Here is a 21,412-nt window from a genome sequence, read left to right as displayed (position 1 = left end):
AGGTCACCGCCTGAGCGCATCGGAAAGAGGAAGGGGGGCGGTTTCCCTGCAGGAAAGCAGCGTCCTGCAGCGGGTCGGTCACCTGCTGCCACCGCGGCCACCACCAGTGCCACCAACCCAGGTCCCATCTGTGTCCCCAGGACAGGGCTGGAGGTGGCCGGGACACCCGCAGCCAGGCTGGATGCCCGCGTGCCACCACCCCTGGTGTCACTGAAGCTGTCACAGCCTCCCGGACACAGGGCTGGGGTTCCTCCCTGGCGCATAGGTGAGCGTGGGGTGCGGAGGGCGCTGTCTTCTCCAGGGGCTTGAGAGGAGCACCTGGAGGGAGGGAGCCCGTGGAGGATCCTCAGGTGAAGCTTTAAGCTTCCCGAGGGACTGCAAGCTGGGGCGATGCGCGGTGAGGGATCGCCAAGTGCTTGCCCAGTTCACAAACCGGAGGGACCCAACTGGTCACCGCTTCACTTTCTACCCCAGGAGCTGCCTTTTGCTGGGCCGGGAACCCCCTTCCTCAGCCTCCTGCTGCCCCCACGGCAGCCCGACGTGGAAGTGGAAGGGGTATTTTTAGTGCTCGCCCTGCGCTTGCTTCAAGGATGGAGCTAAGAGGAACTGACATCAAACGAAGCGTTGCGTTTGCTTTAAAAGGAAGCCTTTTTTTTTCCTGCCACTCAGTCATCGCTAAACGTTTCTGCGAAGAGGTGAAAATCACCTCTTGTAGGAGGCAGACGGAGGTTGGCATCAGAAGCCTGCGGACGCTGTGCCCTGTGCTGGCAGCGGCTTCTCAGGAACCCGCCTGCGTCCTGCAGTCACCTTGCGCCCAAAAACACACCCGAGGAAGCAAAGTCCCTCGGAGATCAACACTTGTGACTCGGATTTGGGGGGAGATGGTGGCCCTTAAGAGCAAAGCCGCTGGCCAGAAGGTGGCAACATGCCCTCTCCCATCGGGGCCTGGCACGAAGCTTGCCCTGAGAAGAGCTCTGCCCTGGTTGGGAAGCTCTGACCCTGCTCAGACCCAGTGTGGCTCCAGCAGCGCTGCGGTTTCACCTAGCCCCAGGTCAATAAAACCAAAATTTGGGGTGCAAAGCCCCGGAGCCCTGGAGGACACCGCGCTGAACGTGGGCCAGCGATGCGCCCTCGCAGCACAGCAGGCTGGTGCTGTCTGCTAACTGGGAGGCACTGGGAGGCACTGGGAGGCACTGGAGCAGGCTGGCAGGGTTATCTCTGCTTGGCAATTCCAACGTGCGCTGGGTTCAACGCTGACCTCCCTGCGAGGCTGCGCGCATGATGCACGGAAAAGCACCCGATCCCCTCCCGGCCCCACCAAGAGCAGCTTTTCCTGGTCCAAAAATTCCTCATCCCTCCAGAAGCTGCTCAGATTTCCCCGCGATGTCCCCCTCCAGGCGCAAGGCATTTCCCCATTCCCCAGGGCTGCGAAAGGGAACTTACAGAGGAAAACATTTCACAAGATCAGAATCTTCAGGGCTGGAGCGAAAAGGGCCCGTACGGGGCCAGCGGGAGGGAGAAGTGGGGACACCGCAGCTGGTTCTGGCCAAGGTAGGAGAAGGATCTGCAAAAAGCCACGCTGGGAAGGTGGGATGTCAAAAAATATCAGGGACTTCCAGAGCGCAGAGCAGCAGCACCGAGCTGGTGGCCACAGCCGTGGAGCCGCTGCCCCGTCCCACGCAGCACCAGCGCCTGGCCCAGCACCGGGTGCTGCTTTGTAGGGCTTTTTTTTCAGCCAGGAGCAGGGAGGTTAACGGGATCGGAGCCAGCTGATGCCAAGGAGCCATAATACCGTGCCTCTCCCTTTCTTTTCCCTCTTTTAGCCCAGCCCCTCGTAGCTCTGCTTGGGATTCAGGAGTGACCTCAGCCCTTTCCTTGGGGACCCTTCCTCATGGGCCGCTGCCCAGGCACAAAGCACCCTGGCCTTTGGGGCGCAGGAGAGAGATTTGGGAAGGTCACCAGTTCAGGCTGCGTGTCCTGGCCCTGGTTCAGGGGCCAGCAAGTCAGAGGGAGGTCACGGGGGGGATGCTCACCAGGCGCCCCACGAAGCCCTGCAGAGGGAAAGCACCTTCCTGCCAGAAGGGAAGTTGCACAGCGAGGGAGAAAGTGAAATCCCAGAGTAGAAGTCCTAGACAGAGCTGCTGCCCGCTGCCACCAAGCCTGGCAGCAGCAGGGACACTTCTGCAGCTGCCCCGTGCCCGGGCACCACCCCGGCTTAAATCCTCTCCGTGTTTCCTAGTGGGTGCCTTTAGTTTTGGGGCTGTCTCAAGCCCCTCTGCGCGGGGCGCACAGCGGCGTGCGGAGCTGGGAGACGTCGCACCGCATCCCATCACCTCCCTGCAGCAGTGCTTGAACCAGGTTACGGGGAATTTGCTCGCAGGGTGCACGCGGGGCCCCTTCCCCGCGGCCCCTGCTGCTCGCCCTGGCTGTCAGCAGCCTGGCCCTCAGGGTTATGAAAGCCCTGCTGGTGCCCCGCTGGAGACAATGGGTCAGGAGCATGGGTTGTCTGCCAGCACAGCCCAGCAGCGGCTGTCTGGGGGCAGGATTTCCCCACACGCAATTAGCTCCAGTGCTGGCGCAGCGCTGGGCTCGGGGGCACGGGGGTCCCGGAGTGCCCACACTCCGCACAGCTTTCCCTCTGCTGTCCCCGGGGGCTGGGGCTGCTCCGGGCCCCCGAGAGCAGCGTCCGTGCCCTTGGCTGACCCGCGCACATCTGGAGCCCTGCTTGCCATCGAGTCCTCCCCGTCACCGTGGGGCTGTGGGGACAGAGGGGCTCAGGCTTTTGCTCTCTCTGGGTCCAGGAAAATGGATTTTATTTTTTTTTTTAAAGCTCTGAGCAAAGAAAATAAGGAGAAAAAAATGAGATAAATTAGCATCAGCCCTTGCCAACCCCTTTTGTCCTTTCCTAATGTCATCCCTGTCTGACTCCTGCCAGCCTGCGTCCCCTGCCAGCATCCCCTGCGTGCAAGGACAAGTTTTTATCTGCTGAGCAAAGAAACTCGTGTTTGCTTTGCAGTCCAATGGCTCTCCTGGAGATGCCAAAGGTGATATCCGCTCACCCTGGGAGAGCAGCGCCTGCGGTGCCGGGGCCTCCCCCGTGCCCTGCTGGGCTGAGAAGTGGGCTGAGAAGTTGGTGGGGCACAGGGCAGAGCCCAGGCACCCTCTGCCACCACGTTCATGGAGCTGCGCTGTGCCACCGTGGCTTTTTCCCCAAGGAGATGCCACTCTGGGGACGAGCAGGGTCCCCAGGCTGGGGGACAGGGGCTGGGGCAGCCTCCCCGAGGGCTGTGAGCTGTGAATGGCCCCGAAACCGCCTTTGTTCCCCTCCCCGGGGGGCAGGACGGCAGCGCCGCGGGTATAAAGGGGGCGGGGGCCCTGATCCCGGCCCCATCCCCATCCCCAGCCCTGTCCCCAGCCATGGGCCACCCCGCTGTGCCCACCACCCTGCTGCTCTGCCAGCTGGGGCTCGCCGCGGCCATCCAGTGGCTGTGAGTAACGGGGCGCAAGGGGGGAGGGAGGAAGGGGAAGGAAGGATGGGGGGCTCCCTAGGGGTCCCCCACAGCGGCTCTGCCCCCTGTCACCCTCTCCACAGGTCCCCATTTGCTCGTCACCTGTGGTCCCCATCCCTTGGCCCCCAGCCCGGTGCCCATGGTCCCCTCTCCCCTCTCCTCTCCCCGCAGGGGGCTGGCGGAGAGCGGCAGCGGGGTGGCTTGGGACGAAAGCCACCACTGCGGGCTGCTGGCCGGGGTGGTGCCCGAGCACTTCCAGACGTGCCGCAGGAACCTGGAGGTGATGCACAGCGTCGTCCGGGCGGCCGCTGAGACCGTGAGCGCCTGCCAGAAGACCTTCGAGGGCATGAGGTGGAACTGCTCCTCCATCCAGCGCGCCCCCAGCTTCGGTCCTGACCTGCTGAAAGGTAAAGGGGGCTCCCCTCGGGAAGCACGAAACAAAACAAGCCTCCTTCCCTTGTGGGACGCGAGATTTCCTTCTCTTTCAGGGACCCGCGAGTCCGCCTTCGTGCACGCCCTGGCCGCGGCCGCCGTCGCCCACGCCATCGCCCGAGCCTGCGCCTCGGGCTCGCTGCCCCTCTGCTCCTGCGGCTCTGCCCCCTCCGAGGTGCCCGGCCCCGATTTCCGATGGGGTGGCTGCGGGGACAACCTGCGCTATGGCCTCCAGCTCGGCGCCGCCTTCGCCGACAGCCCCGTGAAGTCCAGCGGGCCGGGCAGGACGGCTCTCAGGGCCGTCAACCTGCACAACGGTGCGGCGGGCAGGCAGGTGGGTGTGCGCCGGGACCCCACTGCCTGCTGCAGGGGGGCTGAGCCACAGGGGGACACCCCAGGCAGTCCAGGGGGTGCCGTCCTTAGAGTGAGGAGACACCCACGTGGTTAAATTGGAGGTAGATGTGTTTGCAGAGACATTCCCCTTACTCCTCCTCCCCCAAAAAAATGTTGCCAGCCCACCACAAGCTCCTGCAAACCCTTCCCAAGGGTTACGTGCTTATCACCCCTCAATATTTATTAAAAGAAGGCACTCCGCTGTCCCAGTAGCATCGTTTTCTTCCACCCCTAAGCAAGAGGGAGCTCTCTCAGGTGGCAGCAGAGCTCTTTCATCTCTTGAAACTTCCTGTGGATGCTCATCCAAGTCAGTTGGCGGGGTGGGCACCAGCCACAGGCAGCACATTCATCCTCTTTCCAACCTCCACAGGTGCTGAGCGACTCCTTGGACACCCGGTGCAAATGCCACGGTGTTTCGGGCTCCTGTTCGGTTAAGACCTGCTGGAAGGGGCTGCCAGGCCTGGGCGAAATCGCTTCCGAGCTCAAGTCCAAGTACCTGGCAGCCGTCAGGGTGACCCACCGGCTCGTCGGGGCCAGGAAGCAGCTGGTACCCAAAGAAACAGGCGTCAGGCTGCTGAAGGAGACGGATCTGGTTTATCTCATCAACTCCCCTGACTACTGCGTGCCCAACGTCCCCCTGGGGTCTGTGGGGACGCAGGACAGGTAAGGAACTGCTGCAGATGCGCTCTGGCAGCCTCCCAGGCACAGCTTCCATCCGGCACGTGGAACCAGGAGTGCTCGGTGGCGGTCGGGGCGATCCCTTTGTGTGGTGGCAGGGGGGTGTGAGGAAGTTTTGCGCAGCCCCAAGCGCTGCTTGCATCGGCAGGCATGGTCCCGACCCCTCGCCTCTCTCCTCTGGGCAGGCAGTGCAACAAGAGCTCAATGGGCAGCGAGGGCTGCGACCTGCTGTGCTGCGGCCGCGGCTACAACGCCTACACGGAGGAGGTGGTGGAGAGGTGCCACTGCAAGTACCACTGGTGCTGCTACGTGGTGTGCAAGAGGTGCCGGCGGCTGGTGGAGAAATACGTCTGCAAATAGCTCCTGGGGTGGCGCGGGGCACAGGAGGGCTCCCCCGGGGCGCAGCTGGAGACTGGGCAGCAGCCGCTGGGGATGCGCCGAATTCGGCAAGGAGGGGACCACGCTGGGAGCCTGGGCTGCAGCATTGCCATGGAAAACCCCAAACTGAGCGATGATGGGAAGCCGAAACCCCGAGCCCGACCTCTGCCTGGAGCAAGACAAAGGGCTGCCCTCCCGCAGCACAGCGGGGGCATCCAGCGCCCGTCTCCAGCTGGGGACCGTCCATTTATCACTTCGCCCTTTTCTCCAGGGGTGAATGGGGACCCTGGGCTGCCATTGTCTTGTCGCGGGAGGTTTTTGACAGTGGCCTGAAAGCCAGGAGTGATGGATGGGCAGGGGGGAGCGAGCTGCCCGGCGGGAGGAGGCTGCAGGGGAGGAAAACTGCGTAGGGTGAGGGGGTCACGGGCAGCTCCCCTGGCAGCAGGTTTCTGCACCATTAAAACCTCCTGGTGGGCAAACACTGCTCCAGTGCCCTCTGCAGCATCTGGAACGACATGGCTGGGACGCAGGCAGAACCAGGTATGGCTCCAGGAGCCAGAGCCCATCAGTCCCCCCTACAACCTCTCACAGCGAGGAGATTTCAGCCCACTCCTCCGACCCCTTTGATACCAGGCGAGCTGGCACTGGCCTGGAGAGAGGACAGGGCCCCAGGGACACCAGAACAAACATTTTGTCTCCATACTTGGTGTAAGCAGGATTCTGTTCTGATGTGTGCTTTTTAAATAAACCTATCGTACCGTTCCCCTCTGTGACAGACCTCTATTTCCTAAGCCCACCTCCCTCCAGCTCCTTGCCATGCACAGAGAAAATGAGCCCGGGAGGAGACCCTAAAGCACAAAGCATAAAAGTTCTGGTAGCTGGAAACTGAGGCAGCTGGGGCTTATTTCCTGATCCCAGTGCCTGTAGTTTGGACTAAACAAGTGTGCCTCACGGATGGGGTCCCGATCTGCCTGTCACTTCCCCCTGTTGCCTCGACTGCTTTTAGCCCAGGGGTTGGCCAAGTGCTCGGATGGAATAAGAGTTTCCAGTTCGTGCAGCCTTTGGAGAGAAGGGCCGAGCCTAAACGCACACGTGCTGAGGAGAACCCACAGCGTGAGGGGCTCAGGTAAATGTGACCGAAGTCCCAGGCCGGTTTCCTGCAGCTCCCACCGTGCCCGAGAGCCTCGGCCAGCTTTGCGTGCGCCTTGTGTTATTTGTGGTTTGTATTGAATGGAGCTGGCTGCGCTCAGCCCCGAGTCCAGCTGTAAGATTACTCATTTCCATATTCACTCAATCATTTTTAACAGCCTCTGCTGGGTCACAGAATCAATTCATAAGCTTTTACTGTAAACCATCCCCTCCATTTAATGTGCTCCAGGTTTCCTTATTAACAATGACTAATAGCTGGGAGCCCAAGGTGGCTCGAGAGGAGCCTGGGAGCTGGAAGCCGAAATGCTCAGGGGTGAAGCAGATGCTCACACAGCTAACTAAGCGAGTTAACTACCATTATCAGTTGTTAATGTGCCGCTGACTTGCTGGGGCTGCTGACACGCAGCCTTCCCAGGGTGACAGCAAGGCCGCAGCTGCGAGGCTTCCGCCACAGCTGCGCGAGGCCACGAAGCTCTCTGCAGCTTCTCTTCAAATGCAATTAGGAGTTAGTCACCAGCATTCCTCGGAAAAGGGATGCTGGGCTGCGGAAGGGCTGTGGTTTCTGTGCCCAGAGCCAGGCGGAGCACACAGGGTGCAGGTACCTCGTTAGGAGGGTTGTGCACCCCAAAGGCGCCGCAGGGCCGGATCAGAGGGAGGTGAAACCAGGAGGGGCTGCCAGCTCCCCCCCAGCTCCCCAGGGCATTGCAAAACGAGCTGGGGAGAAGAAAACAGGCAAAGGCCACTGCGGAGGGAGAGAGCCAGCCAGGAGGGTGGGAAATGTGATTTGCATTTGGTAACTCCAAACACACAGCGCCTGGGGCAGAGGAGAGGAGCCACAATAGGGAGGAACGCCCCGGGGAGATGTCGCGATCCCCTCCTGGAGAGGTCCTGTTTGAGTTTCTGCCTGGGAAAAGGCAGGAGCAAGGGCTGAATATGCAGAGCCCTCTGCTCCTCGGGCTGCCTGCATGGCCCAGGGACGAGCTGGAGGGGTCGAGGTGCAGGGGGGGCACTGGACTCTGCTGACGTCCTGCGGGCAGCAGGGAAGTGCTGTAATTATCAGAAGGGTGCCGAGGGTCAGGCTGGCAGGAGGGGCTGCGGTGGGGAGGTGACAGCGAAGTGACAACGTTTAGAGGGGGAAGCGTTGCAATCTGGGCCCGCAGCTGGAATCACCAGCTTTGTGAGATCTGCTGGGCTGGAAGAGTCTCCCAGGGACTGAGAGCCAGAACAAGGCAATTAATATCCGGCAGTGGGTCCGGGGGGAATAAACCACCCACTTGGCCCCGCGGGCTGAGGGGATCCATCTGACTGGATGTATTTTCTCCAACTCTGCCGGCAGGGAAGCTAGCATAAAGGCTGCCAGGGGAGCACAGAGCCCTGACCCCTGGCACAGGCCAGCACAAGCACCCTCCAAGGTAAAAGATGGGAAAACCTGGCCCCTGACATCGCCCTTGGGTGGCTTCCAGCACTAGTCAGTGCAGCACTGCCAGCGAAATAAATCAGTGCTAGCGGGTCTTTCTTTAGCTGTCTGCAACTTCAGTCCCCCAAAAAAACATCTCAGGCTCTGGTAGGTACCTCTTCAGGACCTGACCAAACCTGGGCACGGTGACAGCACTGTCCGTGACACCGGGAGGATCTCCGTAACAATTATGGCTTTGCAGCCCTTCAGACACATCCTCGCATGTTTTTCTTGCCCCACTTTCACAATCAGTCCTCTCCAGGCTGTGGTAGGCTGCTGTCATTACCCTCTGCTTCATGAGCCCTCGTCGGGCTCGCTGCTAATGTGACGGATCTACCTCTTTGACTTTCCTGTCACTAGCCATTTTTCCCTGGGTCTTGTGGCTTTTTGTTTATCTGTCGCTGGAAATGAGAATCCCAGAGCTGAATTCTCTATGGTGGTGGCAGAAGTTTTTCACTTTCTGGTGCTGTGAGCTGACATGGGAGACATGGCTCTGAATGTGGCCTGTGCACAAAAGAAAACCAGCCCTCTGCATGAAATGTGGTGAGAACCGGGCAAAGGGTTTGCTCTGCAAAGCCTGCCTGTAGTTACTACTCGACTTTTAATTTGTGTTTGAAAGGAGTAACGCTGGTGTGAACGTGATCCTTCCCTGCTGGTCAGATTGTGCGACAATGAAGTCTGGAGAAAGGAGAGTGATCTTCATGGGCTCTTTTGACCTCATTGATAAAGCACTTTTTTTTTTATTATTATTATTTATACCGGTAGAGATGCTGCATAACTTATTCCAGGAGGATAATCCAAGCCAAGGCAACAAGATGTTGGTAAATAAGCAAAAGTTTGGGGGTAAGAGTGACACTAGGACATGTTGGGATATTTCTCTTTCTTTTCTCTTTCCTTCTGCTCGTCACAAGGAGACCTGAGCTAGAACAAGGAGAAGACGCACGGTGGGGCCACTGCCTCAGTGCTGAGCTGTTGATCAACGTCTGCAGTGCTGTAAATATCTGGGGGATGTTACTTTGACCTTTGGGATGGTTGGCGCCTCCACTCTCGCACCACAAGACACAAGCATGAGTAAAGGCTTTGTATCTAAGGAAACTCCCTTGCATCTCTCTTCTCCTTTATTTCTGGGGTGTTCCTCAGGATGTCCTGAGGATGATAAGTAATAGTAGGGATTGCCCTCATGGGGATCTTCAGCTGAGAGACTGGGACAAATGAACGTAGGTGAGTAACAGCCATGAGACCAGAGGGGGAACCAGACTGCAGTCTGAGGGCCCCTGGGCATAGCTTGAAGGGCGCTTGTTGCAGTGGCTGTGCTGGGTTCAGAGGGAGCAGCCTCCTCTCCACAGCAGGAGCAGCCACAAGCCCATGAGCCCACGACATGTGTGGGTGCCTGCAGTTCCTTATGCTGGGGCTGAAGAGCAGGCAGACGACAGGTAATTTGGTCACTGGCCCTTACTGATTTCATGCCTCTGTGGTATAAGAGAAACCTGTTCTTGACCAGCTGGGACAGCAGGTAAAAACAGGGCTAATGAACTGCTAGCAGGGAGATGCAGGAACTTCCATCCAGCTGACAGGTTCACCGACTTGGCTCTTGCAAGCAAAGCCTTCTCCATCTCGAAGGAAACAGAGCCTCACATAGATTTCCTGCTCCCTCAGTCCAGCCTGTCTGCTGAGCAGTGATAACGTGTGGCTCAAGGCCTGTCCTGTGCTGCCCCTGATAATCTGGGTCAAAGCTGACACCACCACCACCACCCCGCCTCCAGTTTTAAGGGAAGGGGAAGTGGGCTGAGGTCCGTGCTGCATCATCAGCCTATTCACAATGATTTGGAGAGCAAGCCAATAGCTCCCTGTGAACCTATCTGGCTTGCTCTGAGAGGTGAAGGCCTCAAGGAAGAATGCCCAAAGGAGATGTTTGCTCAAGATTAAACAGAGATATCCTATAGGCAGGGTAATCCCATAACTGCTGAGGCTATCTGGGTAACGCAAAGGCTAAGGCACTGAAGGAGTTCACTCCAACAGTGTCTTTTGCTCTGATCCTCAAAAATGCTGTTGAAATTTAGAATCTTAAAAGCTTGGGAAGGGAGGTGGGGGAATGATTTGATAGGATTACTGTTGACTTTAACTAATGCATGCGAGGAGGGAAGATGCTGCACAGACTGGAGCGTTGCCTCTCTGATGAAGGTGAACTGGCCATAATTGCTGGGGGTGTCATAGCATCTTCTGCTGGTGAAGGAAAAACGGCTGTAGATTTCCTGTCCTCATTCTACTTCCAATTATTATATTAATTATTTTTTCCACTGCTGGGCGCAGCGTGGTTCTTCGCTTCCTGCCTGGTGCGCAGGAATACCACAGAATGATGTGTTAAACTGTTGACATATCTCATACTACTGGTGCCTGCGCTTTCAGTCTGAGCAAAACGGTCACATGGAAGGAGGATGACAGGAGAGCAAATCCGTCAGGGCGTACTTGGGACACGGCATAAAGGAACCTAAACCCACAACTCCTCTATCTTTTACGATTAACTTTTTATCAAGCTATCTCATGTGCGCATGAGGGAAACAAACAGATTAAGTCATAAACTGACTCATCTGTGGAAGTTGAGTGCTTCCAGCCTGCCCTGAATTATTATCACACCATATAAATTTTTCACATCTAGGTCATTAACTTGTATTGTGTTTCTGCACGTCAGCTTGTAAAAGCCCAGCTTTAACCATTACCTGTCTGATGCCTGTTTTAATTTCAGAGATACTGTCAAAAGGGACTCAGGAGATAACCAAAAAAGAAACGGTAGAGGGTCCTTATCCTACTTTTATTATAAAAACAACACATGGAGATGAAATGGTGGGCGCTGTACTTAAATAATAAAATGTAGGACTTTTCTGCGGAGCATCCATGCTGTGCACTGTGTTGCCTGGATGGTCTGCCAAGTTCTGATCCCATGTTATGCACTGATAGCTGTGTGCAGCACAAACCCCTAGTGAATTCCAGCCTTGACGTCCTAAGGGGCTGCCGAGGCTCTCCCAAGAGTAGGAGAGGACCATGTGTGACCTACCCTCCCAGACAGAGCTCCTGCCCTAGCACCTGGGAGAGCCTTTTTGTGACAGCAGTGACTTTGGGGACCCCACGGAGCGACCCTAGGCTAGCGATGGCTTGGCTCCCTCTGGTGCAGCCGCATGGGCAAAACACACCCGAGGAAGGGAGCTGAGCACCCTGCAGAGATACCAGAGCGGGGTTCTGGGGCAGGGTGGCTCATTAGCACGATCTTTGGCTGGGCTTGGCAGGACACTGCTGATTGCACTGCTATTTCATGTTTCTGGAGCCAATGCATTTAATTCCAGCTTGGCTCCTGATGCAGGGCGCTGCATTGTGCTGTGCAGACAAACTCCAGCCTTCTGCTGCATTTTTAAGATTAAGATTAATGGATTAATTTTTTAAGATTAATGGATTAATTTTAAGATTAATGGAAAGAGATTCACTGGTAAGATTAATGGAAAGAGGCTCGCAGCATTAAACAAGCAACAACCAAACCTGCAAAACAACGATCTGCAGAGGTGCGGATAGCGGAGGAAAGTCAAAGAGGTGATCAGAGGGGCTTGGAGCAACCCAGGTCCATGTGGTCCAGGATGAGAAATTTGTGTGCGTCATTATTTAATGCTATTAATTAAACAGACCAGGGATCTGCTGCTTTATGGGGGCGGTGTAAATTGGGGTAAATGGGGGGCTAAGAGGTGAAGGGGACCAGCACTGTCTGCTTCACTATGACTCTCTGTTTTTTTTTTTTTGATTTAATATTGTGATTTGGACACTTCCTCGGCCTCTCTGCTCTGCCCGGAGCCCAATTTTGGCCGAGCTCGGACCCCCCCCGCCCCATTCCCTCAGGGGCCCCTCGGGCCCCTACCAAGATGGCGGCGGCGGCGCCCTCACGAAGATGGCGGCGGGGGCGGGCGCGGGCGCGGGCGGAAGCGGCGGGGCTGAGGGGGGAGCTCGGAGCCGGGCCGGTCATGGCGGAGCTGCCCGGCGGCGGGGCGCGGCTGCCGGAGCTGCTGGCCACGGGCTGGCGGCTGTGGGAGGAGGTGGATGCCGGCACCGAGCCGTCCTCGGGGGCTCCGTCCGTGCAGGAGAAGGTGCGGCAGGGGCTGGGCGCGCTGCGGCAGGCGGCCGCTATGGTGGCGGAGCTGGAGCTCTTCAGGTGAGGAGGAGGAGGAGGAGGCGGCGGGGACGGGGGTGACACCGGGAGGCTGAAACGGGGGCTTGACGGGCTGTGCCTTGCAGCGAGAACGAGGAGCTGGAGGAGGTGGCGTCGGCCGACCTGAGGTACCTGGCGGTGCCCGCCCTGCTGGGCGCCCTGACCCTGCGGCAGGTGGACGCCAGCCGCCGGCGGGAGCACCTGGAGGCGGCCCGGGCCCATTTCTGCCGCTTCCTGCAGCTCTGCCGGGCCTACGGGCTCAGCGCCGCCCCGCCGCCCGCCGCCCCGGGGACCGAGGAGGAGAAGGAGGAGGAGAAGGAGAAGGAGAAGGAGGCCGCCCGCACCGGTGCCCGCGGCCCCGCCGCCCAGCGCAGCCTGCTGGCTATGGCAGCCGGCCGGCAGGCCAAGATCGAGAGGTGAGCAGGGCAAAAAGGCCGGGGCTGAACGCAGTTCAAGGCGTTAAAATGGTCCCTCAGTGGGTTGGGGTGGCGCGGGGGGCGTGGGGATGTGGCTGTGGCTGTGGTGGTGGCGCCCAGTCCTCAGAGAGGGGTCACGCAAAAGCTCCTCGCAGTCAGCTCCCTAATAACAAGCTCTGTGAAGCCGCCCAGGCTGGAAGCTTCCTCCAAATGTCCTCATCTGAGCTTTAATTCAGGGGCCGTCGATGCCCCTCCGTCATGTTTGGGATGAGGATTGTGGCAGGCAAACTGTTGCTTTGTGCAGTGACGCTGACAGGCCCAAGGTGGCCTTGAGAACGCTTCAAATTGCATAAATACCAAAACACAGCTTCTGTCCTAAAAGTAACCCAGGTGGGTTAGCAAGATCACCGTTTTCTGACAGCCTGGATCCTCACACCAGCTCCAGAGCTCTCGTCCCAGCTGCCCTTCTCAGTGGCTGACTGCAGAGATTTTGCCCTGCTGCCAGCAGCCCAGAAGGGAGTGGTTTGCTTTGCCCCTCAGCAGCACAGGCAGATGCTCGCGTGCTTAAGATGTATTTTTAAGGGTTCTCTGTGGAGTTATTGAGCATGAGTCTGTTTTATAGAACAACGCTTGTGTGCTGTGTCCTTTCTCTTGGATGTCCTCTGTGTCAGCAATCCTCAGCTGGGATTGCTGGCCTCTTAGCACAAAGAAAATAATTGGGAGGGGCCCTGTCTTTAAATTTAAATTGTCTTCCCAAAACTTCTTAACAATAGGAGCTTCGTAAATTAGATCAGTAAGTCATCAGAACCTACCTTTCTGTATGCAACTTTCATTTGAAACACGTGAAAGTAAAAAAAAAAAGCTCTTAAAGCTCTTACACAGACTGTATCTGTGCCATGCTAGAGAAAGTTTACTGAAATTACGTCATTTAATTCTCTTTGAGCCAGGTACAAGCGAAAGAAGGAACTGGAGAACAGGCTGGCCTCTATGAGAACCTTTGTGGACAGTGGGCAGGCAGATGAGGATCAGATGCGGGAATTCTACCTACTGCAAATCCAGAAATGGGTCAACATCAGCTTTGAGGAAATCGAGAGCATTGACCATGAAATGGTAATCCTGAGGAACAGAGATGCAGCGAAACAGGTATGAGATAGCTCTGTCTGCAGGTCCTGTGAACTCTGAGTGGTTAGACCTGATGACAGACACTGTTGTGGGTAAATGAACCTCAGAACAATTCATTAGCAGAGTTTCCGAAGTTTTGTGCTGTGAATTCCAGGTTGAAGTCTAGCTCATGCACAATATAAATGGACAGGGCGTGGTTTAGTTCCGAACAGCCAGTGGTCTGATTTTTGCATTAGTGCCTGTCTGGTGCTGTCACACGTCCTAGACAGTCACAGCGTGTAAAATGCTCGAGCACTGAACATCAGAGCTGAACTGATCTGTGTGCAGAGGCTTTTTTCTGCTTTGCTGGGTTGTGCCAGACCCTTAACTCTAAAGAACCAAATACTTATGTCATTTAAGACAAGACCCCGATGATTGCTTTTTTTTTTTTTTTTTTCTTTCAAGCCTACATTTCTAACCTACAGAACATCTTGTTACAGAAAAAACATGCCTGTTCTGTATGAGGAAAACAAATCTTGTGTGGCACAGTGTTTCTGGGCTTTATGCTTCTCACCTAGAACATCTGTCTAGAATTAAAAAATTAATAATAATGTGCCTAAGTGTACCATAGACCAGCTTTGCTGGCACGGCTGGTTTGTGCAATTCATTACTGGCATTGCAGAGCTCTGCTCTTCTGTAGTGCCCTGGGTGATATCTTCGTGAATGATGAGCTCTACTTGCTTCAGAGTGTACTGTGTTTGATCCATGGAAAAAATAAGCTGTATTTCATGCTTTGATCTGAGCTGATCTGGTTTAGCTCTGTCAGCTTTCTGCTTTGATCGGAACGGGTGTAACAAAGGCACAAAGAGAAGTGATTTGTGGAAGCTCACAGATGGAGTTCATGATTTAAACTGGATTAAGGGCTGAATTGTCCGTCTTGGGGCATTGCTCTGACAGCAGAGGCATCTCTTTTCTACAAGACTCTTAGTAACTTGTCTGAGGGGTGGGAAGCCAAGAAGGGGACTCTATCTACGTGATTATTTTGTGACTCTTGTTTGCGATTTCAGTCTTCAGCACCACCTCACGGTACTTCCCGGCAAGTCAGAGCTCCACTGAAACCTTTCATTCTTACCCGGGACGTTGTTCAGTCTAAGTATGTTTATTTTTGGTTACTCTAACGCGGTGTAATGCAGCGCTCTGTTCCCATGTCAAACCCAAGATACTCTTTCAAAGGCAGAAGCACAGTCGTTACCGTCAGGCAGCGTGTCGCATCAAGATTGCATGTGTTGTGCATCTGGGCAGGGGATGGGGAAACTTCTAACACGTTTCTTCCACTTTCTGTCATTTCTTCTGTTACCAGCATGCTTCAGAGCCTCAGCTAATGCTGGTTGTTCTGTTGGGGTGGCAGAAGAGGAGACCATACTGAAGTATTACTGCGTTAGTTTATAGGCCATGCGCTTGCTGTTTAGTAAGCTGTGGAAGAGGCAAGGCTTCTCTGCCCCTCTAACCTCGATGTGATATAACAGGATTGTTCTTTGCTCTTAAAATAAAGAGCATGACATAGAAAAGCACATGTAGTCGCTTAATCTAATGTAAACTCTGGAGGATTTTGGTGGGTTGAAATTAGTCATCTTTGGGGCTGAGAAGATGTGGTACCCGCCTGGCCACCAGTTGCAATAGCCTGTTACTTAAATTTTTTTTACTATAGGGCTTTCCCTAGGGTAACAAGATCTCAGCACCTCATGGTGCTATGAGATTCTTGCAGGTGATACAGCAGCTAAAGCACAAAATGGGCTAGAAAACAGATTTCTTGTGGTTTTGACATTATCTGACTTGAGGGTTACAGATACCTCTTTAGCTAAGCTGTGCCTGATTCAGTTCTCGGTGTCCTCATGGGCAAGCTGAGCCAGCGGACAGCATTCTTCTAGGGATTGGACAAATATTTCGAGATCTTTGGAACAAAGCAGTCCTTGCCTCTCTAAAGCAGCAGAATTAACTCCTGCAGTGATCTACAGATCTACAGGGTAGTTCTGTGCACTGTTATTGGTGTTTCTGCAATTCATACAGGTTGTGAAGTGCCTTCCTTGACCGTCTCTCTCTTCCTGCAGGGTGTTTGGTGCTGGCTATCCCAGCCTCCCAACCATGACCGTAAATGATTGGTATGACCAGCGCAGAAGGGAAGAAGCAATGCATGGTCAGAGTGCACCTCAGAAGCCATCAGGTAAGGAGGGGTAGGGCAAAAATGGAAATAGAGAATTCGTGAACCCTCTTGAGGAGAATGGTGAGTGGGGGATGTGTTCAGGGTGTAAGATACCCTCTGGCTTTCTCCACTAGGCTTCAGGGTAAACGGATTGCTTGGCTGCTCCTCAGCATTTCCTGCGTTGTTTAGGCTGACTCCTGGAGGGATTCTGTTCGGAGACCCCAGCTTGTCATTTCCCGTTGTCTTACTCTCCCTCACTCTCGTTCTTGACCTTCAGCAGATACAGCTGATGAAGAGTTGCAGAAGCAGCAGCAGGAGAAAAAGGAGGAGGAGGATGATGAGGAAGCTCTTCAAAAAGCTCGAGACTGGGATGACTGGAAAGATACACACCCGAGAGGCTACGGCAATCGGCAGAACATGGGCTGACGCTGTGGCAGCAGAGAGCAGGGCCTGGAAATCCTGTAAGAATTGCCTGTGTCTTGGCGATATAGGAATAAATGCACTGTACATACGCAGAGGTGTCCTTGGCTTCTCTGGGAGTCACTGGAGTCGGAGGAGTAAACGCGACAATTTGCTTTGGTTTACATGAAATGTCAGACTGAGAGCGAGCTCGTCATGGACAGCGGCACCGCAGAGCTCCTGTCAGCGGGGTGCTGTCTGAGGGGCCAGACTGCCTCTGCTCTCCCAGTCAGAGGAAGTCCTTGAAAGAAAAGTACATGAATTTGGAAACTTCTCTTTGTATTGTTGGTGGATGTATTTATTTTTTTTCCTCTATATTTTAGACTAAATAAAATCTCTTGTTCTGCCTAGTTCTTGCTGTGAAAATCCCTTGTTGTTTTTTTTTTGTTCCTTTCAGAGGAAATGTGCAGGGCTGGTTGCTGGGAGTTGGGGGTGGCAAATGTCAGATGGCCACTTATTTTGGCCAGGGCTACTGGTGGCCTTTCCACAGCCTCATCATCCCCTTCCTCCCCAGGCTGGCGGAATGAAGGGTTTGGGAGCTTTTGGGAGCTTTGTGTTAAACAGCGCAGATATTTTGAGGGCAACGTGTTAAAATACTGATACTACACCTGAAGGGGTGAAAACTGTGTCTGCAGTCCTCCAAACAAGCTTAAATTGCAGCTGGTGCTGCTCCTCGACTGACAGAAGAGAGAACATGACGGCTGTGCTGTACCTGTGCCCATCCAGAGTGTGGCACTGCCACTGCCGGGTGAGCAACGGAGGAACTGCTGCGGGGAGCTCTGTGCCTGCCAGCCGTGGGCCAGCAGCTGCTGCTGAGATTGTTCTAAACCTGTCAAAAATGCAAGGAACATTAAAAATGGAAAGCACTCAGCTTTTTTTTTTCCTTATTAGCATGATTCAGGCACACCTGAGCAGCCAGCTGGACTGAGGAGAGCTTAGACATTTACACACAGCCACGGAGCCATCCCAGCTGCTCTTCAGTTCCCTCAGTGATGCTTCTGCTGCTTTTGCTTCTTTTTTCTTCACTCTTTTTGCAGTGGATCTCTCCTATTTTTTTTGCTTTAGTTACCCCCAACCCCTCTAGTCTCACCTGCCTGTTTTCCAGCCAGAGCCACGGCTCGCCGTGACGGCTGTTTGGTGAGCTGCTGGAGCAGGTTGTGTCCCCAGGCACCTCGCCAGCCTGCCAAGGTGGGTGGGAGAGGAGGGCACGGTGCTGGCCCTGGCCGCTGGCCGGCTCGCCAGGCTGCGTCCCACCCCACGGAGCACAGGGGGGACGTTTTGGGGCGTCCCTCGAGGGCGTCACACCGTCGGAGCGTGGCAGCGGTTTGTGAAATACCCACGGCACGGACGCTACCATTCCCTGGGGGACGGTGGCTGCTGGCACCAACGAGGAGCCCTGCTAATTGTGCACGTCCAAGCTGCCTTTTTGGGGGCTCCTCGGTGCTCTGCGTGGCTTCTCCTCCTCCCAAAGACCCCAGGATTTGTCCTGGACCCTCCGTCTGGCTCCGCTGCGCTCCCCTCCGTGCGTGCAGCCTCCCTCGGCTCGGCCGGGGCGGTCACCGAGGCTGGACCAGCGATCAATCGCCGCTGGGATTTCCAAACTTGCCTTTTAACCTGCTGAGCTGGGCTCTGGAGCAGAGCTCCCCGCCACCATGAAAACGATCATCACAGCCTGCTCCCAAAATCTGAGCGGTAAGAAATAACCGAAACGTGTTTGAGGGCTCCTCACGCTCCGGCGCTGTGTCGGCTCCTTGCTGTCACTGTCGGCTCTTTGCTTTCAACTGCTTAGGGGGAAGGGGGGTGTTTGGGGCAGTTTGGGGTTAGTGGCACCAGAGGAAAGCACAAAGTTGCTCAACGGGAGTGGGATTTCTGAAGTTAATGCCGACTGTGCGGTAGGAAACGTTCCTCCTGCGAGATGCTGCGAATTCTCCTCCGGGTCCCCACGGTGCCCAGAGCCACGGAGGCCAAAATCCTCGGAGGAGGCTCCGGGGGTAGCTGGGGACTGGCACAGTTGCTGGGCTCAGTTAATGGCTTTCGTTGTGTGGTCTTGGAGATTTGTGGAGTGCTTTGGGTGTGGGGAGGCTCCATGAAAGTGTCTAAAAATTCAACTTTTGGGTAGGCACAGCTGGGCCGGGCAGAGCTGTATCCTTGCTGTAAACATCACGGGTTTTGGGCAAGTTAAAACCACGGGGCTGGAGGATTTCTGGGCAGGTGGAGGAGCAGGGGGGTGTTCGTGGTGGAGCAGGGGGTGTTCGGAGTGGGGCCAGCGCTTTGGGAAGAGGGAAGCCCATCCTTCCCCGCTGGGGATGGCTCTGGCCTTCTGTTCGTCCCAGTTGCCCCGCTGATGGTTGGGTTTGAGCTGGGATGAGCTGAGCCTGCTCCCCACGGGGGCTGGTGGCCGGCCTGGATGGGGACAGCTCCGTCCCCCCCCTCCTGCCCCACGCGTCTCTTCTGAGAGATTTTGGGTTGTTTTCCCAAGCCCCGCTGCGTGCCATTGAGGCTCTCCAGACCTTTGCCCGTCAGGACAGGCTCCTCGGGCTCATTTCGGGGAGGAGGGATGGGGCCGTGCGGTGGAGTTTGGATCCTGGCACCCCGCCGGGGCTGTTAATGGTTCACCAGGGCCAGCCGGAGCGAGCGGGGCCGTGCTGGCCCTGCGGGGGCTTGGTGCTGGGGACGGCCACCCCTCCCCTGCCTCACCCCTCGCCGCTGTCCTTGGCACTGCTGGGGGGTGGATTTTGGCCTCAGGGCTGGGCATCCCCCAGCCCATCCAGCACCGGGTGGACCGGGGCCACCCCCAGCTCGGTGTCTCCGCACCGGGGTGGCCACGGGGCCACTTCTGAGCCGTCCCGTCCCCGCAGGCAGCCGTGCCAGCCTCCTGGCCACCCTGCGCACCCTGCTCGCCGTGCCCTGGCCCTCGCAGCGGGACGTGCGCGCCTGGCTCCAGCTCCTGGCCGTGCTGCAGTGGGTGCTCAGCTTCCTGCTGCTGGGTGAGTGGGGCCGTGGGGGGCGGCAGGGGCGGCCAGGCACCGGCTCACCCATCCCATCCCCATCCCCGTCCCCTTCCTGCAGGCACCGTCAGCCTGCTGCTGCTCGTCTACCTGGTCTTCACCAGCTTCTGGCCCATCTCCGCGCTCTACCTGGCCTGGGTCATCTTTGACTGGGACACGCCGGAGAAAGGTACGGAGGGATGGGGCACCCCCGTTTCTGCCAAAAAAATGGCAGAAGGAGGGATGCAGCGGGTCCACGCCAATTATTTAGCAGTCAGCTTGCCGTGATGGGCCCTTCTTACCCCGTCCCTGTGTGGTTTGCAGGTGGCAGGAGGCTGCCGTGCTTGCGGAGATGGCCGGTGTGGAGGCACTTTCGGGATTATTTCCCCGTGAAGGTACGGAGCGGGGTGCCGGGTGGGGATGCCCACACCCAAAAGGAGGCACCGGGATGCCCATGCCGGGCCAGGCTCCTTGTTCCTCGTGTCCCCTGCTTGCAGCACGCGGTGCTGCCCTGGGGACCGATCCTGGCGCCCTGGTGCCCACTGCCCCAGCCCCGTTTTGCCCCCGCAGCTGGTGAAGACGCACGAGCTGTCCCCCAGCCACAACTACATCATCGGCTCCCACCCCCACGGCATCCTCTGCGTCGGCGCCTTCTGCAACTTCGTCACGGGCTCCACCGGCTTCGCCGAGATGTTCCCGGGCATCCGGCCCTCCCTCACCACCCTGGCTGGAAATTTCCGCCTGCCCCTCTTCAGGGAGTACCTGATGAGCGGGGGTGAGCTGGGGGCAGCACCCGCGGGCAGGGGGACCCCTTTGCCGTGCGGGGTCCCTCTCGGGGTCCCCGTCCCCGCGGCGTTGCGCTCAGCTCGGCGCTGCCCTCCCCGCCGCAGGCTTGTGCCCCGTGACGCGCCGTGCCATCGGGTACCTCCTCTCCAAGAACGGCACCGGCAACGCCGTGGCCATCGTCATCGGCGGCGCGGCCGAGTCGCTCTCCTGCCGGCCCGGCATCACCACGCTCATCCTGAAGAACCGCAAGGGCTTCGTCCGCATGGCCCTGCAGCACGGGTGAGCACGGGTGCCGCCGGCGGGGAGAGGGGTCCCGGCGTCCCCTCACCTCGTGCCACCTCCTCTCCGCAGGGCTTACCTCGTCCCCTCCTTCTCCTTCGGGGAGAACGACCTGTTCCGCCAGGTGGTGTTTGAGGAGGGCAGCTGGATGAGGAGCATCCAGCAGCGCTTCCAGAAGATGATGGGCTTCGCTCCCTGCGTCTTCTACGGCAGGGGCCTCACCTCCGTGCGGTCCCGGGGCTTCCTGCCCTACGCCCGGCCCATCACCACCGTGGGTGAGCACCTCCGGCGGGTTTGAGGGCGCGGGGAGGAGGAGGAGGAGGAGGAGGATGCCCTGGGTGGTTTTGGAAGGCACAACCCAGCTCGTGGCCCCGATGAGCTGAGCGCTGCCCCGTGATCTGAGCGGGTTCCCCCCTTCCCGGCAGTGGGCGAGCCGGTGACGGTGCCCAAAATCGAGGACCCGAGCCGCGAGACGGTGGACATGTACCATGAGCTGTACGTCCGCTCCCTGCTCAAGCTCTTCAACGAGAACAAGACCAAGTACGGGCTGTCGGAGGCGGACGAGCTGCGCATCGTGTGAGCGCGGCGGGCGCCGCCGGGTGGGGGGTTTGGCCCGCCCGGCGCATGGGGGACACGCGGGGACGCGGGGCTGCTGCGTGGCCCTGCGGCTCCCCCTCCTCCTCTTCCTCCCGTGGCACCCGAAGGCTGGCGAGGACCTGTGGGGGTGAGAGCCGGCGGTGGGCACGGTCCCCCCACGCCGACCGGGAGGTTGTGAGCGGAGGGAGGGGACGGGGTGGCGTGAGGAAGAGGAAGGAGCTCCCGGGGGTGGCTTCCCCATGGGGGGCAGGAGCAGGCTGGGGAGATGTCCCCCCGTGGAGGGGGGGGAACGCCCGGGCTTGGGGACGGGTGGCAGTGACCTCGGCACGGCCGGGTGCGTTCCCTAATACAAATTTCCACCCCCTCCCTGCGTCCTGCTGGTGCTGGGGGGGCCGGATCGGACAGG

General features: G+C 57.4%; 3 protein-coding genes across 4 annotated transcripts; all 3 read left to right on the top strand.

Annotated features, from left to right (window-relative positions):
* The first annotated feature begins 3,417 nt into the window (after positions 1 to 3,417).
* On the top strand, positions 3,418 to 6,335 carry LOC119717894 (protein Wnt-11b-like). Its single transcript, XM_072042830.1, has 5 exons — positions 3,418 to 3,488; positions 3,681 to 3,916; positions 3,998 to 4,275; positions 4,705 to 4,997; positions 5,198 to 6,335. The coding sequence occupies exons 1-5, from the start codon at positions 3,418 to 3,420 to the stop codon at positions 5,370 to 5,372; spliced, it is 1,053 nt and encodes a 350-aa protein (XP_071898931.1). The 3' UTR covers positions 5,373 to 6,335.
* Positions 6,336 to 11,882: 5,547 nt separating this feature from the next.
* IGBP1 (immunoglobulin binding protein 1) lies at positions 11,883 to 16,707 on the top strand. Of its 2 annotated transcripts, none has more exons than XM_038184575.2 (6): positions 11,883 to 12,184; positions 12,268 to 12,597; positions 13,545 to 13,740; positions 14,766 to 14,851; positions 15,807 to 15,919; positions 16,179 to 16,707. In XM_038184575.2, the coding sequence occupies exons 1-6, from the start codon at positions 11,898 to 11,900 to the stop codon at positions 16,322 to 16,324; spliced, it is 1,158 nt and encodes a 385-aa protein (XP_038040503.2). In that variant the 5' UTR covers positions 11,883 to 11,897; the 3' UTR covers positions 16,325 to 16,707. The 2 variants fall into 2 exon arrangements, with proteins under 2 accessions (XP_038040503.2, XP_038040502.2); XM_038184574.2 differs by having other exon boundaries at positions 16,176 to 16,707.
* Positions 16,708 to 17,659: 952 nt separating this feature from the next.
* On the top strand, positions 17,660 to 21,370 carry LOC119717917 (diacylglycerol O-acyltransferase 2-like). The gene is made up of 8 exons (XM_038184577.2): positions 17,660 to 18,049; positions 19,216 to 19,344; positions 19,427 to 19,534; positions 19,669 to 19,739; positions 19,915 to 20,119; positions 20,235 to 20,409; positions 20,482 to 20,684; positions 20,835 to 21,370. Exons 1-8 carry the CDS (start codon positions 18,010 to 18,012, stop codon positions 20,987 to 20,989), a joined length of 1,086 nt encoding a protein of 361 aa, XP_038040505.1. The 5' UTR covers positions 17,660 to 18,009; the 3' UTR covers positions 20,990 to 21,370.
* The last annotated feature ends 42 nt before the right edge of the window (positions 21,371 to 21,412 follow it).

Source organism: Anas platyrhynchos, chromosome 10 (assembly GCF_047663525.1).
Source record: "Anas platyrhynchos isolate ZD024472 breed Pekin duck chromosome 10, IASCAAS_PekinDuck_T2T, whole genome shotgun sequence".
Classification (NCBI taxonomy): domain Eukaryota; kingdom Metazoa; phylum Chordata; class Aves; order Anseriformes; family Anatidae; genus Anas; species Anas platyrhynchos.
The sequence above is the reverse complement of the archived record's forward strand: the minus strand, read 5'-3'. Positions and strand labels throughout refer to the sequence as shown.